At 34.9% G+C, this 16,377-nt stretch overlaps 1 protein-coding gene across 2 annotated transcripts; it reads right to left on the bottom strand.

The window, feature by feature from the left end:
* Positions 1-1,198: 1,198 nt before the first annotated feature.
* Positions 1,199-14,083, bottom strand: tlr18 (toll-like receptor 18). 2 transcript variants are annotated; one of them, XM_048152610.1, is made up of 5 exons: positions 13,215-14,083; positions 10,040-10,110; positions 7,688-8,661; positions 5,217-6,393; positions 1,199-2,275 (listed from the first exon to the last, which is right to left on the bottom strand). In XM_048152610.1, exons 3-5 carry the CDS (start codon positions 8,638-8,640, stop codon positions 1,847-1,849), a joined length of 2,559 nt encoding a protein of 852 aa, XP_048008567.1. In that variant the 5' UTR covers positions 8,641-8,661; positions 10,040-10,110; positions 13,215-14,083; the 3' UTR covers positions 1,199-1,846. The 2 variants fall into 2 exon arrangements, with proteins under 2 accessions (XP_048008567.1, XP_048008568.1); XM_048152611.1 differs by lacking the exon at positions 10,040-10,110.
* Positions 14,084-16,377: the final 2,294 nt, after the last annotated feature.

Raw genomic sequence — 16,377 nt, forward strand, 5'->3', positions numbered from 1 at the left:
TTGCTTATGAAATGCTTCTGGTGTGAGTTGACACCGCGCAGAGGACGGAACAAAACCTTGCCGGAGCCGTAATGCGCCGCAGATGCGTGCAGTGTAAACAAGGCTGGAGCCAGCCAACAATGAGTCGGTGTTCTGACGTAGAACACGAAAGCTCTGCACTGTGTTCACTGCATAGGAGAAGAGGAAAAAAGTTATTTTTTGTTTTTGTCTACAAAAATTATTTTCATTGCTTCATAACATTTAGGTTGAACCACTGTAGTCACGTTGACTATTTTAACCATGTCTTTAGTACTTCTCTGGGCCTTGAATGTGGTAATTTCGTTGCTTTCTATGGGAGATAAAAAAAAAAAAAACTCTAGGATTTCATCAAAAATATCTTAATTTGTGTTCCTAAGGTGAACAAAGGTCTTCCGGCTTTGGAATGACATGAAGGTGAGTAATTAATGACAAATTTCATTTTTGGGTGAACTAACCCTTTAATTCACATTGATTTTGATGATTCCTGTTTTGTGAGGGAAGGCTCAATGTGCTGAAACTTGAAACAATGGCTCTCTTGAGGCCAACTATGTCCAAGTGAATTCTTGGCATCATTCTATCTCAGATATCACTTGAGTACAAATAACTCACTTTATTTTCAGTCTAAGGTTTAATAATACAAATGACATCTGTGTCAGGCTAAAGGAATCTGATGATGCACAATGTTATGAAAAAAATCATGAGAAGCTGAAAATGTGTAATGTGATGAATGTGTCATAGCTTTTTGTTTATTTCCAAGCATCCATCTGTTCAGTATTTTAAATTGTATGACTAATGATTTACAACTAGATAGAATAGACATAAAAACATCGTTATGGATTTGAAAGTGAAATTACCTGTGGGACTACCAAACTTGGTGTGAGGGACACAGGTTATGCTTATTTCAGATAATAAAGAATAAAGACATGACATTATATTCAAACTGCTTTGAGAAAGAACATTTCAGGGCCTGCCATTAATATCAATAATAAGATACATTTTCAGAGAGAAATATGAGCCTATGTGCACAATACATTACTAGAATTGTCGTTGGTTTTTAACCATGGCACCTTTATCATATAATAATTTTCTCCCCAGGAATTAATCAAGCACATCTATTTCATCATCCTGACATCCACATTATTTTTTTTTCATCATTCCATGTACAATAATCCAAAAAAGAAGGAATCACCTTTTTAATCACACATTCAGATACATTATGGTGCAAAATACATGTATGTGACATGGGTGTAAGAAAAAGACATTTAAGGCTCTGGCAAAAGGGATGAAAATAGATGGATAAAAACTGAATATAGTCTGTATTTACAAATTAATTTAAATATTTTAAATCTTAAAACATGATTTAATTAAATAATACTGATATAAAATGTATACTTTCTGAGCCAAGAGTAACAGTTTTAGTGAAATAATGACTTGTTTGAGTAGACAGATGAGTGAACAGTATTGCAGATCATTACCTTAATTAAGATAAGTAGATATACTTGCGTACTAAAGTAAATAGAACTGTATTGATTGTCAGAGTAAGCTTGTGTGTTGTTGTGTATGCGACGGGCAACTACGTCAGTAAATCATTGTCAAGATCTATCTTGTTGTTTGTTTTGCACATTGACTGAATCTCTGAGTCAGAATTATCTTTTTCCAGTCCTTCTGCCACCAGTGAGTCAGACAAACCGGTTTAGACAAAAGCTTGTCTGATCATCATTGCAGAATAGTCACTGTTACTTAAATGCGTGTCATATTCTGAATATAGGAAAGATAAAAACGTGTTCTCTCTGGTTATCTCAGCCACAGATAACCTTATTTAAGTCTTTCAGGCAATTTCTCTCAAAGTTTGTTGACATCTATTAGAAGGCTGATCGCTGACCTGGTGGTCATCTTCATCTGCAGAATTCTGGTTCTGCGGCAGCTCTATCAGTGAAACGGACCTCACCGAAGACAGGCGGCTACGCTGGCTGGTTGTGCGCTGTCTTATAACGTTTGGTTTCCCCAGAACACTCCTCAGCTGGACCCAGAAAAAGCTCTGTTCTGTGGGTTGCTGGGGCCACTCTAGGTAGGTTTTGGTACTGAGCATCTTTTTGAGTTTGCAGAATTTGCTGGGAAGAGAAGTGGGATCAATGGGCTCCTTCACGATCAGAATGACATCACTGAACGTCTTTCCAATGGCCCGTTGTTGGGCGAAGTAGAGCTCGTAGTTGCACCAAACGCTGTTCACGAAGCTCCGCGATAACACGAAGATTACCTTGATGATGAGAAAACAAGTTAGGATTGCTGCCTGTGTTGGTCTAACAAATTTATAGAAACTTATAAAGACAAAAACAAGATTTGTCTTTTTAATTTAAATTTTTTTTTAATTGTTTCTTTTATATGGAAGCCCATTTCCACCTCAGAATAAAAAAAATAAGGTAATTTGTTTGAAAATTACAAGAAGAAATAAAATCACATTGTGAAATATAAAGCCAATATAAACAAAGCTGCAATTGCAAGATAAAATTACACTTTTTGATATAAAGTAATATTGAGAAATATAAAATATATTTGAATATAATATGAAACACAACTGTTCAAAAGTTTGGTGTTAGTATAATTTTTTTGAAAGAAATTCATTTATTTTCTTTTATTCATTATTTATCTTTAATTTCTAAAAAAATATTAGGTAACACAGTTGTTTTCAATCATAATTTTCAATCAAGAGCACCAAATCAGCATATAAGAATTATTTATAAAGGATCATGTGACACTGAAGACGGGAATAATATTAAAATACAAAACTGTTATTTTAAATGATATTTCACAATATTTACTGTAAAAAAATTTACGGTAACACATTACAGTAAGGTTCATTAGTTAAACATTAATTAATGTATTAACTAACATGAACTAACCATGAGCAATACATTTGTTACTGTATTTACCAATCTTCCTTAACATTACTTACTGAAAATACAGTTGTTCATGTTAGTTCACAGTGCATTAACTAATGTTAACAAGATTTTAATAATGTTTTAGTAAATGTTGAAATTAACATTAAAAATGCTGTATAAGTGCAGTTCATTATTAGTTCATGTTAACTAATGTAGTTAACTAATGAACCTTATTGTAAAGTGTTACCAAAAAAATCTTACCAACCCTAAACGTTTGAAAGTTAGTGTATAATGTTGCAACAATTGTGAGATATGAAGTTGCAAAAATGTGAAATAATGTCGTACATTGTGAGATACTGTATATTGCTGTCCATATAACATTTAAATTTATCAACTCTGAGATGGAATAGGCTTCTATAATTTGAAGACTTAGATATTTACATAAAAACTACACTTTTTGTAATGAAAGATACACAAGTCTTCTTTAAAAAAGAAAATCTGACTAATCCTTGTTATCCAAAGGGGCTCATGTTACATTAATTTCAGAGTTGTTGACACTCTAGGTTTCTTTTCTAAAAAGCCATTTTCGAAGAACATACACTGTGTTCCAAATTATTATGCAAGTGACATATCAGAAGGAGTTCAGTTTTTCAAAGAAAGTGTTTTTTTATTCCTCATATCTTTTTAGATAACTAGTATCAATCTCAGACAGGTTTGTTGAGTAGTTTGCCAGGTCTTAGGTAAATGGAAAAACCTACTTAAAGATGTTGTTCCACATTATTAAGCAAGTCACGGTTCTCATGCAATATAGGGAAGAAACAAGATCTTTCTGAAGATGAAAAGCATCAAATTGTGCAATGCCTTGCAAAAGGCATGAAAACAACTAATATTTTGCAAAAACTGAATAGAGATTTTTGAAAAGATTTGTGAGGGATTTAGAGCACAGAAGAACCCAGTCAGATAAAGACTTATTAAGGGAAGTTTCTGCCAAACAAATTAATTGTATTAAAAGGGCAGTTATAACAAAAGTCACTGTTGAGCAGCAAACAGGTATTTGAACTTGCTGGAGTCTCTGGAGTCTCAAGAACCTCTCAATGCAGTCTGGCAGTTGTACATAATGTTGCATTACAGCCACCCTTACCAAAGCTCAAAAAGAGAAACATTTACAGTGGGTTTAGAAATAATAATTAAAAACAAGCTATAAAAAAGCCACTTTTGAGCAGAAAACGGGTATTTGAAGACTATTTAAAGTCTTGTTGAAATGTGGTGGCCATTCACCAACCATCAGAAATCCATCCATCTGGACACAGCATTCGTCAGTAATTCATCAGTAAATTCAACTCATTTTTTAAATTGTTGTATTTACTGATGAATGCTGTGTTGCAATGAATTGTCCAGATGGATGGATTTCTGAATGGTTGGTGAATGGCCACCACGTTCCAACAAGACTGCAATGTCAGCAAGGAGCTAGCAGCAGGTGATGATTTGGGCGGTGGAAGGAAAGCGAGATGGAAGGTCCCTTTAGGGTCTCTGAGGGTGTCAAAATGACTTCTGCAAGATATAGGGAGTTCATAAGTAACCATTTTATGCTATGGCATAAAAAGGACTGTACCTTCTGATACAAAAGGATTTTCATGCAGGACAACCCATTATCCCATGCTGAAATAAACACCACAGCAACAACTGTTTGGAAATGTATTTCTACACCCACTGTAAATTTTTGTCTTTGTAAGCTTTGGTAAGGGTGGCTGAAATGCAGCTTTATACAAAATTGCCAGCCTGCATGGAGAGGTTCTTGAGATTCAAGAAGCTTCAAATACCTGTTTGCTGCTCAAAAGTGGCCTTTTTTATAGCTGTCTTTTTAATACAATTCATTTGTTTGACAGAAACTTCCTTTAATAAGCCTTTATCTGATCGGATTCTTCTGTGCTCTAAATCACTCAAAAATATTTTGACAGTTCGATGATTATCTATTCAGTTTTCGCAAAACATTAGTTGTTTTCACGCCTTTTGCACAACATTGCACAATTTCATGCTTTTCATCTTCAGAAAGATCTTTCTTCCTCCCCATATTGCATGAGAACTGCGACTTGCTTAATAATGTGGAACAACCTCTTTAAGTAGAGTTTCCATTTACCTAAGAATACCTGGCATACTACTCCAGATTGATACCAGTTATCTGAAAAGAAATGAGAAATAAAACAAACAAACACTTTCTCTGAAAAACTGAAATCTAAATGTTTATTGTACTAAAATCCTACTGATACGTCACATAATAATTTGGAACACAGCGTAAATGTGTGTGTGGACGTATAGTACCTTGCGACTATTTTCAATATTCTCAATGATGTTGTCAATGATCCACTTCCCTGGAATGAAGTCTCTTTCATGGATGCAGAGGCGGTAAGGGGGCTTAGCATTCTCTAGACAAGGGAGCAGCTGGTCTCGGACCCAGTCTGCATCCGCGTGGCTGTAAGAAATGAAAGCATGAAAGGTGTAGTCCACAGTCTGACCTGACCCTTCTTTATGGGCCCTATACTTGGCTCTGATGATCTGGTATGTGGCTTTCATGTACCATGGAACATTGAAAATGTAGCACAAAAGCATGATAGCAAGAACAACAACTGCCGTTGTTGACACGGAGATGATGATAACGAGTGTAATATTACAGACTAAATGACCAGGGAAGTATTTGGATACCATTGTGTTGAGAAGACGCTCAGGGTGGTAACACCTGTAGTTGTTCGGCCAGTCTGTGATGGTCACATTCCTTTTGCTTGTGGTTTCTTGTATGAAGGTGTAGAGATCACAGATACAGTGGTAAGGGTTGTTGCCTGCGGTCAGGACACGCAGGCTAGGCATGTCCTTAAAAGACGTCATGCTAACAAGTCCAAATGAGTTTCCATCTAAAGCGAGTGTCCTCAAGTATGGATTCCTCCAGCCGGATGGGATGAACTTGATCTTGTTGCCGCTGAGGAGAAGCTCTGTCAGGTTGGATGCCTTATTAAAATAGTCCATGTCCAGCTGGTCTAGGCTGCTGTATGAAAGATCGAGGAAGATTACAGAAGTGGGGAGGCACTTAAAACTGTTGCTCGTCAGACTATTATGATGAGCGATTACTTTGGTAATCGTCGGTCTCCAGTAACAGACATGCTTCCCTATATATTGCAGCTGGTTGTAACTCATATCGATTGTTGTCAGCTTGACAAAGTGCTTGGTCAGAGATGCCAAGTCACTGAGGCTGGTAAGTCGATTACGGCTGATGTTAAAGGTTTTGAGGTTGTGCAATGTGTTTCTAGTGTCACATAGTGGGTTATAAAGATAACTGTCCTTCAGCTGGTTGTTAGAGATGTCCAGAAGCTCAACATTTTTCATCTCCGGCCACGAGTCGCACGGCACACTGTTGAAGTTCACATTCCATACAATGAATTGGCGGACATGATTAAGCCAGGTAAAGCTCCAGTCGAACCGCATTATATCTGGATTACTGATGTCCCTATAGAACAAAACCACAAGAGAATAACATTTAAGATGAGAATTCTTAGGATATATTTATACAAATTTGGAAAAATCGTAAACAATTTAGTGATTCCTGTTCCAATTCTTAAATGATTCCTTAAAGGTGCCCTCGAATGAAAAATTTAATTTATCTTGGCATAGTTGAATAACAAGAGTTCAGTAAAAAGACATTGAGTTTCAAACCCCATTGCTTCCTCTTTCTTATGTAAATCTCATTTATTTAAAAGACTTCCGGAAAACACGCGGATCTCAACATAACACCGACTGTTACGTAACAGTCGGGATCATTAATATGTACGCCCCCCAATATTTGCATATATGCCTGCCCATGTTCGAGCATTAGACAAGGAAAGGCTGTATTAACGTCTGGATCTGTGCACAGACAAGGTAAGCAAGCAAGAACAACAGCGAAAAATGGCAGATGGAGCAATAATAACTGACATGATCCATGATAGCATGATATTTTTAGTGATATTTGTAAATTGTCTATCTAAATGTTTCGTTAGCATGTTGCTAATGTACTGTTAAATGAGGTTAAAGTTACCATCGTTTCTTACTGTATTCACGGAGAAAAGAGCCGTCTCTATTTTCATTTTTAAACACTTGCAGTCTGTATAATTCATAAACAACTTCATCCTTTATAAATCTCTCCAACAGTGTAGCATTAGCCGTTAACCACAGAGCATAGCCTCAAACTCATAGAGAATCAAATGTAAACATCAAAATAAATAATTTACTCACATGATTCAATGTATGCACACAGCATGCATGACGAACATCATGTAAAGATCCATTTGAGGGTTATATTAGCTGTGTGAACTTTGTAAATGTGCTGTAATATAGTCGAGAGCTCGTGTGGCAGGGAGCACGCGATTTAAAGGGGCGGCGCGCTGAAAAAAATCAGTGTATAGTTAATGATGCCCCAAAATAGGCAGTTAAAAAAATTAATTAAAAAAAATCTATGGGGTATTTTGAGCTGAAACTTCACAGACACATTCAGGAGACACCTTAGACTTATATTACATCTTGTGAAAAAGCATTCTTGGGCACCTTTAATGATTCTGATTTCTTAACAGCTCCATTAACAATCTTTATTGCACTTTTAAGGTAGGCTATAAATATTTCGAAAAAAGAAATGCAATACCATTGCCAATAGATGAGGTAATTTCAATAATGAATACAAATTTATTATTGGCAATTTTATTAAAACGAGTGACATTACAATAATTATTCGAGCATTTTTTAAATCAACAGGAGTTAGTACAACTTACGCGAGAACCAGTTGTTCCAAGGTCAAGTTTGTCACACTGGATCCCTGTGTTTTATTCAGTGAACGAGCAAAATCGATGAACAGCAGTTCCAGGGCTTTGATTGGACTGATTTCCACATTTAGCAGAGCCATCCTCATAACTTCCTCATTGAATTTACCTCGAAAGAATGTTAGGCGTTGAGTCTTTACATACTGCAGGCCATAAAAAATATCCCGTTTACCAGTATAGTACTGAAATTCAAAAAGGTTTCGAAAACGTAGCACATCAAAAGTCTTGTTGGCTAGATCTTTCAACATCATAGGAAGCACATCTGGTTCTTTGTCAATAGCTATATCGAACCACAAGTTTTTTGTGTTGAGGTTGCTGAAATACCCAGGTTCATAACTTTTAAAACCAGTACCAGTTTTAATAGCAAATTTGTTCAATGAGATGTTCTTCAACACATAATTGTCACGGCTTCCTAATCTACTGACCAGGGGTCCGCCAATGGACAGCACTTTTAACTTGGTGAAATTCAAAAAAGCAGCATCAAGAGATACTTGTGTGTACAAATTATTGGACATTTCTAAAACCTTCAAATTTGTGAGCAACTCAAGAGCTTTGAAGGGGATTTCGGTCATTGAGTTATTAAATAGGTTTAGATCCTCCAGCAGAAGGTTTCCATGAAAGGCATCATCCATAATCAGAGAGATGTTGTTGAAATTAAGCTTGAGGACTCGCAGATGATTAAGTTTGAAAAATTCTTGTTTGCGGATGACCTGTATGATATTGAAAGACAAGTCGAGCTCTTCCAGAGAGTTAGGCAGCGTTGTTATAGGCACATTGTCTAGCCATAGACCTTTACAGTCAGCTGCACGGCCATCAGATCTAATTGTACAGGAATGTTTGGCTTTAGTTGGCTTAATTTGCAGAACTGCTTGGAAGCTGAGAAGTAGAGCCAGCGAAAAAAGCATTATCACGGGCTTTGCTTAGATCTGAAACAGAGGATAGAGAAAAAATATTTCTGTTATTAAACCTCTTAGTTGCATCTTTTCAATTTTTTTGAGTACAATAAGGATGTTTTGCTTAAAGGGTTACTTCACCCAAAAATGAAAATTATGTCATTTATTACTCACCCTCATGTCGTTCCACACCTGTAAGACCTTTGTTCATCTTCGGAACACAAATTAAGATATTTTTGATAAAACCTGATGACTCAGTAAGGTCTGCGTCGCCAGCAAAAACACTCCCTTTTTCAATGCCCAGAAAGCAACTACAAACATATTTAAAACAGTTCATGTGACTACAGTGGTTCAACTTTAATATTATAAAGTGACGAGAATACTTTTTGTGCACCAAAAATAACAAATAGGGACTTTATTCAACAATATCTAGTGATGGACGATTTCAAAACACTGCTTAATGAAGCTTCGAAGCTTAACAAATCATTTGTTTTGAATCAGTGGTTCAGAGCGTGTATCAAACTGCCAGAGTCAAGTGAACTATTGAAGTTTCAAAACACTTATGACGTAACAAAGCCTCATTTACTGAAATCATGGGATTTTAGCTCTCTGAACCGCTGATTCGAAATGATTCATAAAATGATTTGTATGGTTCAAATGATTCGTAAAGCTTAGAAGCTTCATGAAGCAGAGTTTTGAAATCGCCCATCACTAGATATTGTGAAATAAAGTTGCTATTTTGTTATTTTTGGTGCACAAAAAGTATTCTTGTTGCTTTATAATATATAATAAGTTGAACCACTGTAGTCACATGAACTGTTTTAAATATGTTTTTAGTAGCTTTATGGGCATTGAAAAAGGGAGTGTTATTGCTGGTGATGCCATCGGATTTTATGAAAAATATCTTAATTTATGTTCCGAAGAGAAGAGAAGGTCTTACAGGTGTGGAACAACATGAGGGTGAGTAATAAATGACAGAATTTTCATTTTGGGTGAAGTAACCCTTTAGTAACTAACTAAATAAATGTTAAGTTCACTTGAAAGAAGAAAAAATTAGTATAACTAAAATCATATATGTAATAAAGGGGTGGGAAACGTTGATCCTGGAGGGCCATTGTCCTGCAGAGTTTAGCTCCAACCCTAATTAAACACACCTGAAGCTAATCAAGGTCTTCAGGATTACTAAAGTTAAAGGCAGGTGAGTGTTTTTTTCAGGGTTGGAGCTAAACTCTGCAGGACAATGGCCCTCCATGATCAACGTTCCCCAACCCTGATGTAATATGTACGCATGGTTGACAAAGAGGAAATGAGAAAAGAGTTGTTGGCAGAACATCGCAAATTCTCTATCGTAGTGTCAGTTTACAATTCTTGGAAAAATAAAATGATCTTATTTCAATGCATTTCACCATACCTTTCTTTATAAAGCACAGCTTCCAATATTGAGTTTTGAAAATGTGGTCTTCAAAAATCAATCATATCTTGCTATGTGAAAAATATGAAAATATGTCAAACAGCCTGTTTAATACCACAATTATGCATTTTTACTTTAATTACATTATTTCTTTATGCTATAAAAATCATATTGCACAGCACAAATTAAAAAATCCACAATGAGCCCTCCAATTTAATCTGCATGAGAGTGCAATGCTCATGCACAGTAATAAATTAATATACACATTTTTACCATTTGACTTAATGCTCAAATCAATATTTTTGCCAAGGACAGAAAGAGGAAATGATTTACCTAATGTAATGCTTTCCAGTAGAACAAAGCCTTCATTATTGTCTTAAGTTCCTTGTTGAGTTCCGTTAACTGATTCAATGTTTTACCAGCATTGGAGGATTTTCCTTCTTTTTTTTTTTTTCTTCACAAGTTAAAGCTAAATTTACAATTGGAGAGTTTTCCTGTCCATATACACTAGGTTCAACATAATGTATTGAGTACTGAATAAATAAATATTCTAAAAGATTAAAAGTTTTATTTTATGGTATTTTCTCACATTCTGACGTAGAACCTGGAAGCCTGCACTGTCTAAACAACGTTATCTGCGTAGGAGAATGACTGAGGAGAGAAGAAATTGTTGAATAAAGTTATTTTTGTTTTTTTGCATATTAAAGTATTCTCGTCACTTCAGAAAATTAAGATTTGACCACTAGTCACATGGACTATTTTAACAATGCTTTTACTACTTTTCTGGACCTTGAATGTGGTACTTATGTTGCTTTCTATGGGGGATAAAAAAAAACAAAGACAAAGATAAACGAAGGTCTTACGGGTTTGGAACGACATGAGGATGAGTAATGACATAAAATTTCATTTTTGGGTGAACTAACCCTTTAATATTCAACAGTATTACTGATCTGCCTATATTGCCACCATTGTATGAGAACTGGACTGAGCTGGACAATGACATAACTGTTTTTTCCAGAGCTGCTGTATAGATAAATTAACTAAATTAATAACTAATGATTTTTACATCGGAAATGAATCAATGCTGAACTTAAAGGGTTAGTTCACCCAAAAATGAAAATAATGTCATTTATTACTCACCCTCATGTAGTTCTACACTCGTAAGACCTTTGTTAATCTTCAGAACACAAATTAAGATATTTTTGATTAAATCCGATGGCTCAGTGAGGCCTCCATAGCCAGCAATGGTACTTCCTCTCTCAAGATCCATAAAGGTATTAAAAACATATTGAAATCAGTTCATGTGAGTTCAGTGGTTCTACCTTAATATTATAAAGCAACGAGAAATTTTTTGTGCGCCAAAACCCCCCCCCAAAAAGATCATCTTTTGAGTCGAATCAGTGATTCGGATCGCGTGTCAAACCACCAAACTGCTGAAATTACGAGACTTTGGTCCTCCGAACCACTGATTTGATTCGTAAAGCTCCAAAGCTTCATGAAGCAGTGTTTTGAAATCGGCCATCATTAGATATTGTTAAAAAGTCGTTATTTTGTTTTTTTGGCGCAAAAAAAATGTTCTCATTGCTTTATAATATGAAGATAGAACCAAAGTATTCAAATGAACTGATTTAAATATGTTTTTAGTATGGATCTTGAGACAGGAAGTACCATTGCTGTCTATGCAGGCCTCACTGAGGCATCGGATTTAATCAAAAATATCTTAATTTGTGTTCCGAAGATGAACAAAGGTCTTACGGGTGTGGAACAACATGAGGGTGAGTAATTAATGACATTATTTTCATTTTTGGGTGAACTAACCCTTTAAGCTGGACAATGACACTATTTTCTTCTAGAACTCCTGTTATCACTGTAAAGCTGAATTGATATAAGATACATTGTAAAAAAAAAAGCGCTACATAAATAAAGGTGTCTTGACTATGATGTTAGCAATGCTGTTGATGTTGACTATGATGTCATATTGTAATTCACATTTACAACTTCTATGAATTCTATTGAGAAAACATGTGAAAAGAGTGAATAAAGACTGAGAATCAATGTTCAGAAATTAATAATTTAATAATTTGATTAATTTGCAGCATGTTTGTTGTCAAACTAAAAAAAAAAATGTTTTAATTATTAAAAATGGCATTTTATATGAAAAAGTTATTGTCAAAATATTTTAGTTTGTTTTGTAGACCTATATATTTTTATTAGAACAGATATTGTCAAAATGGTCATGTTACAATTTCACTTCCATTCTTTTGGTAATCAAGAAAAAAAATATATACACTGTATTAATGAGGGGTAAGAAATACTCTGAACCCCAAGTGGATTTACACACACTGAGAAAGTCAAAAAGTGTTAGATTGTGCCCTGCTTTCCGCTATATTTCACCAGACGTGGGTTTACTTTATCTAAACTCCAGTTTCAATAGTATCTCAGAATGGCAAACTAGATACTTCAAGAATTTCAGGGTAAGCATGTTTCAGTTTACACAGTTTGATATAAAAGTAATAATTAAATATTTGTCTGTAAATACATGTCATTACACTTTTTTTTTAGTAAAACAGTAACAGTAATACGACACCTATATAACTTCTAAAACCTTAAAGCATGTTAAAATTCATGAAATTCCCTATTTTTCCATTTGTCCTACTACTCAGCTATTGTACTCAAGCAAACACAAAATAAAGTTTAATTTGGTGAAAAGCACACCTGACGGGCGCAAGACCGAGAACAGAGATGTTTATGTGTAAAGCTTTATCCTTCAGCAGTCAACAAGTATTTGGAGATGTCAAGCTGACAAAAACTCGCTATTTACTGCTTTGTTGGGTAGCTCATATATCGCACTGACACTAGAATAAATATTGTGGCAATAAAAACGAGCAGAAGGGAGAAAATCGACGAGGAGGGTGAAAACAATGTTTATAATGTTGCTTCCGTTAGTACACGAGTCACTTTACACTAAGATTTAATTACAAACATACGCACGCCAACAAACACAGGTGGGTTTTATAGACTGTATACAGACTATAATGGTTTCAAAATCTGTAGCTCATTTTGCAGATATATCGCGATTTTCATCGTTTTGTTTTCATGCTGTGAATAATTCTTGTGAATATAACATACACAGCATAGTGTGCTCTTTTCAATTTAAAGAAAAATAACAGCTTACCTCAGAAGTTCCCGCAGTGGACACGGAAGATATATCAGTGTCTTCAGAGGAAGATCGAGCACATCCTATCAACTTTCACTGAGCTCCTCGTTTCAGTCTGTGCCTGGTTGTACAACGCAGACAGTACAAGTCGTACTGCGGTGATGAACCGCCCAGTTAGGGGCCGTTCACATGTGGCGTCTAAAACCGCATGGAAAACCACAAACTTTCTCCTGTTTTCAAAAGAATTCGGGAGAGCGTCTGCCGTGGCTAAGCAATCACGAGCCGCGTTCAGAAAAGGATAAATGCATTTCCAGCCCTTGCACTACTAGATATATTTATGGAGATGAGAAATAAAAATCAGCCCTGTACAGCTATGATCAGCTGTTCGTCCGGCACCCCGGCTATGTTTACATGCACCAATTTTCGTCAATCCGAATGAATTGAATCCGATTGCAGATCTGTTTACATGTAGGCCTACATGTAACAAGTAGGCTACATGTTTACATTCCGATTAAAACTTTTGCGCACGCGCACACTTGCGGAGACATGGACTTGACACCAACAGAGCTCATCGTTATTTTTGCCCTGTTGGCATAAACATTCATAAATCAGAAACTTTATTTTTTTTGTGAACCGACGCCATATCTTTACAAGACGTGAACATGAACTTGCGCAGTGTAGTGTCAACATTGCACTGCGACTTCTGAATACGATTGAGAAAGTAGTCGGATTCAAGCATTTACATGGTAATTTTTTGCTGTTCGATAGGATTAGAAAATGAATAAACCACCCACCCTTACAATCCGATCAAAATGTCATTTGTATCGAGCTCAATTGGATCGATTAAGGTGTTTACATTAAAGGGTTAGTTCACCCAAAAATGAAAATTCTGTCATTTATTACTCACCCTCATGTCGTTCCACACCCGTAAGACCTTCGTTCATCTTCGGAACACAAATTAAGATATATTTGTTGAAATCCGATGGCTCCGTGAGGCCTGCATAGGGAGCAATGACATTTCCTATCTCAAGATCCATAAAGGTACTAAAAACATATTTAAATCAGATCATGTGAGTACAGAGGTTTAATATTAATAGTATAAAGCGACAAGAATATTTTTGGTCCGCCAAAAAAACTAAATAACGACTTATTTAGTGATGGCCAATTTCAAAACACTGCTTCAGGAAGCATCAGAGTGTTATGAATCAGCGTGTCGAATCAGCTGTTCGGAGCACCAAAGTCACGTGATTTCAGAAGTTTGGCGGTTTGACACGCGATCCGAATCATGATTGTTATGTGAACACACAAAATCATGGACATGATTTGAAAAGGTTAAATAGTCCAGAAAAAACTATTACGTACTGTTCGCAGTTAAAAATGACCGCAAAAAGAATGGGAAGCGAATTTAATCTAAACGTTAGGTACTGCGCCCAAACAAAATCTTACTGAAAGCACATTTTTTGAGATATAAACCTCAGATTTAGAGCACAACTTCTTTACATTTATGGCTTTGATTTTCTTACATTTTTAGAGTAAAACATGTTTTGGAATATAGGCCTATATATTTCATATAAAATTTAAATATTGTAAATTTTTATGCATTTCTCAAAATAATAAACTTTTTTTTTATTTTTCACTTTTTAACTTTTTTCACTTCAGCAATAATCTGCCAAGTGTCTTCATTAAAAAGAGACCAAACTTAAGATTTACAACAGTTTAAGTTGGAAATTACATTTTCAGGTCTATGCTCAGAAAGTGATTAACAGTAATAAATGGATCATAACTATTCCATAAATATAATTTAATACCATAAAAATACAAAATATTAAACAAAAAACATCAGCTAGGATTTTTTTGTCCTCATGTTTGTGGTCTCTCACATTTTGAAAATCTTATAAGTTTTCAAAAATCTTTTAGTGTGTACCAAGCATTATACAGCACAATAGGGAAGAAAAAACTTTTGCAATTTCCGTTTCATGGAGACAACTTCAACCTATGAACTAAATTCAGTGTCGCCACTCAACTTCTTTCTTTTGTGGAACAAACCAGATACTTAATTTTTTTTTTTTTTTTTTTTTTTGGATCTGTCCATACATTGGAAGTCGATGGTAACGAAAACTGTTTGGTTACCAAAGTTCTTCAAAATATCTTCTTTTGTGTTTAAAAGAAGAAAGATATCTAAATGTAAGAAATATTTGGTGAAATATCCCAATAATAAATGATGGTAGAAATTTAATTAGGGGTGAACTGTTCCTTTAAAGATCTGGGCTGCTAACACAAAGATTGCAGTTTTGATCTCTGAGCCCTACACACCCTCAGGGGGTTCCAGAAGATGTTACTGCAATTAGTGCATTGTCTGCCTTTCCCATAGACATCTGCTAAATGAACATGTTTACACATGTTCTGTGCTTCAAGCCAAGGAAACTCCCTCAACTCATATGCCTATATGCACTCAAAACTGTTTTTTTTTTTTCTCGTATTCCATTTAATTAATTAAAATGAGCTAAAGTAACACAATTTTATAATTATTTTATAAATATATATTTAGTTCAACCTAATATATTTAAAACTGAAAGGGAAAGATGTTGGTAGTTCATGTTGATGTGTTTAATGTTCAGTTATGTTGGAGAAGTTTTGTTTGAATGTTGTGGTTGGCATTAAGTGGAAGAGTGGCACTCAGTGATCAATACTAATGTCAGTACTGACACCAGTCTTTACTTATTTGTTCATGATATATATTGTGTATAATGATGAATGAAACTGGTTGTTTGAACATAAGAAAATTTCTTAGTTAATTAATAAAAATGTAAAAATTTAAAAAAAGAATTAATTTAAGTTAAACTTACTAGAGTAAATTAATTTGACCCAAACCAACTAAATTGCGCTGACCCAACTAAACCGATTTATTTTTAATAAACTAAATTAAAATGTGCATAAAAACTTTCTTCAGTTAAATTAAGTAAGGGTATTGAATTCATTTTTTTAGTGCATTATTTAATAGCAAAGTTCACAGCTTTTTGTTTTGTTTTAATACTGTTACACAAATCAGTGGTGCATTTTAGTCTTTAGTCAAACTGCTTTAGTAATAATGTCAAAATAATTGTAATTTTTTTTTTTTTAATAATGTATAATTTCTTCCTGTTTGAACAGTTTCTGATGATGCTCAAAACCACATATTTTG

This window comes from Megalobrama amblycephala, linkage group LG13 (assembly GCF_018812025.1).
Source record: "Megalobrama amblycephala isolate DHTTF-2021 linkage group LG13, ASM1881202v1, whole genome shotgun sequence".
Classification (NCBI taxonomy): Eukaryota; Metazoa; Chordata; class Actinopteri; order Cypriniformes; family Xenocyprididae; genus Megalobrama; species Megalobrama amblycephala.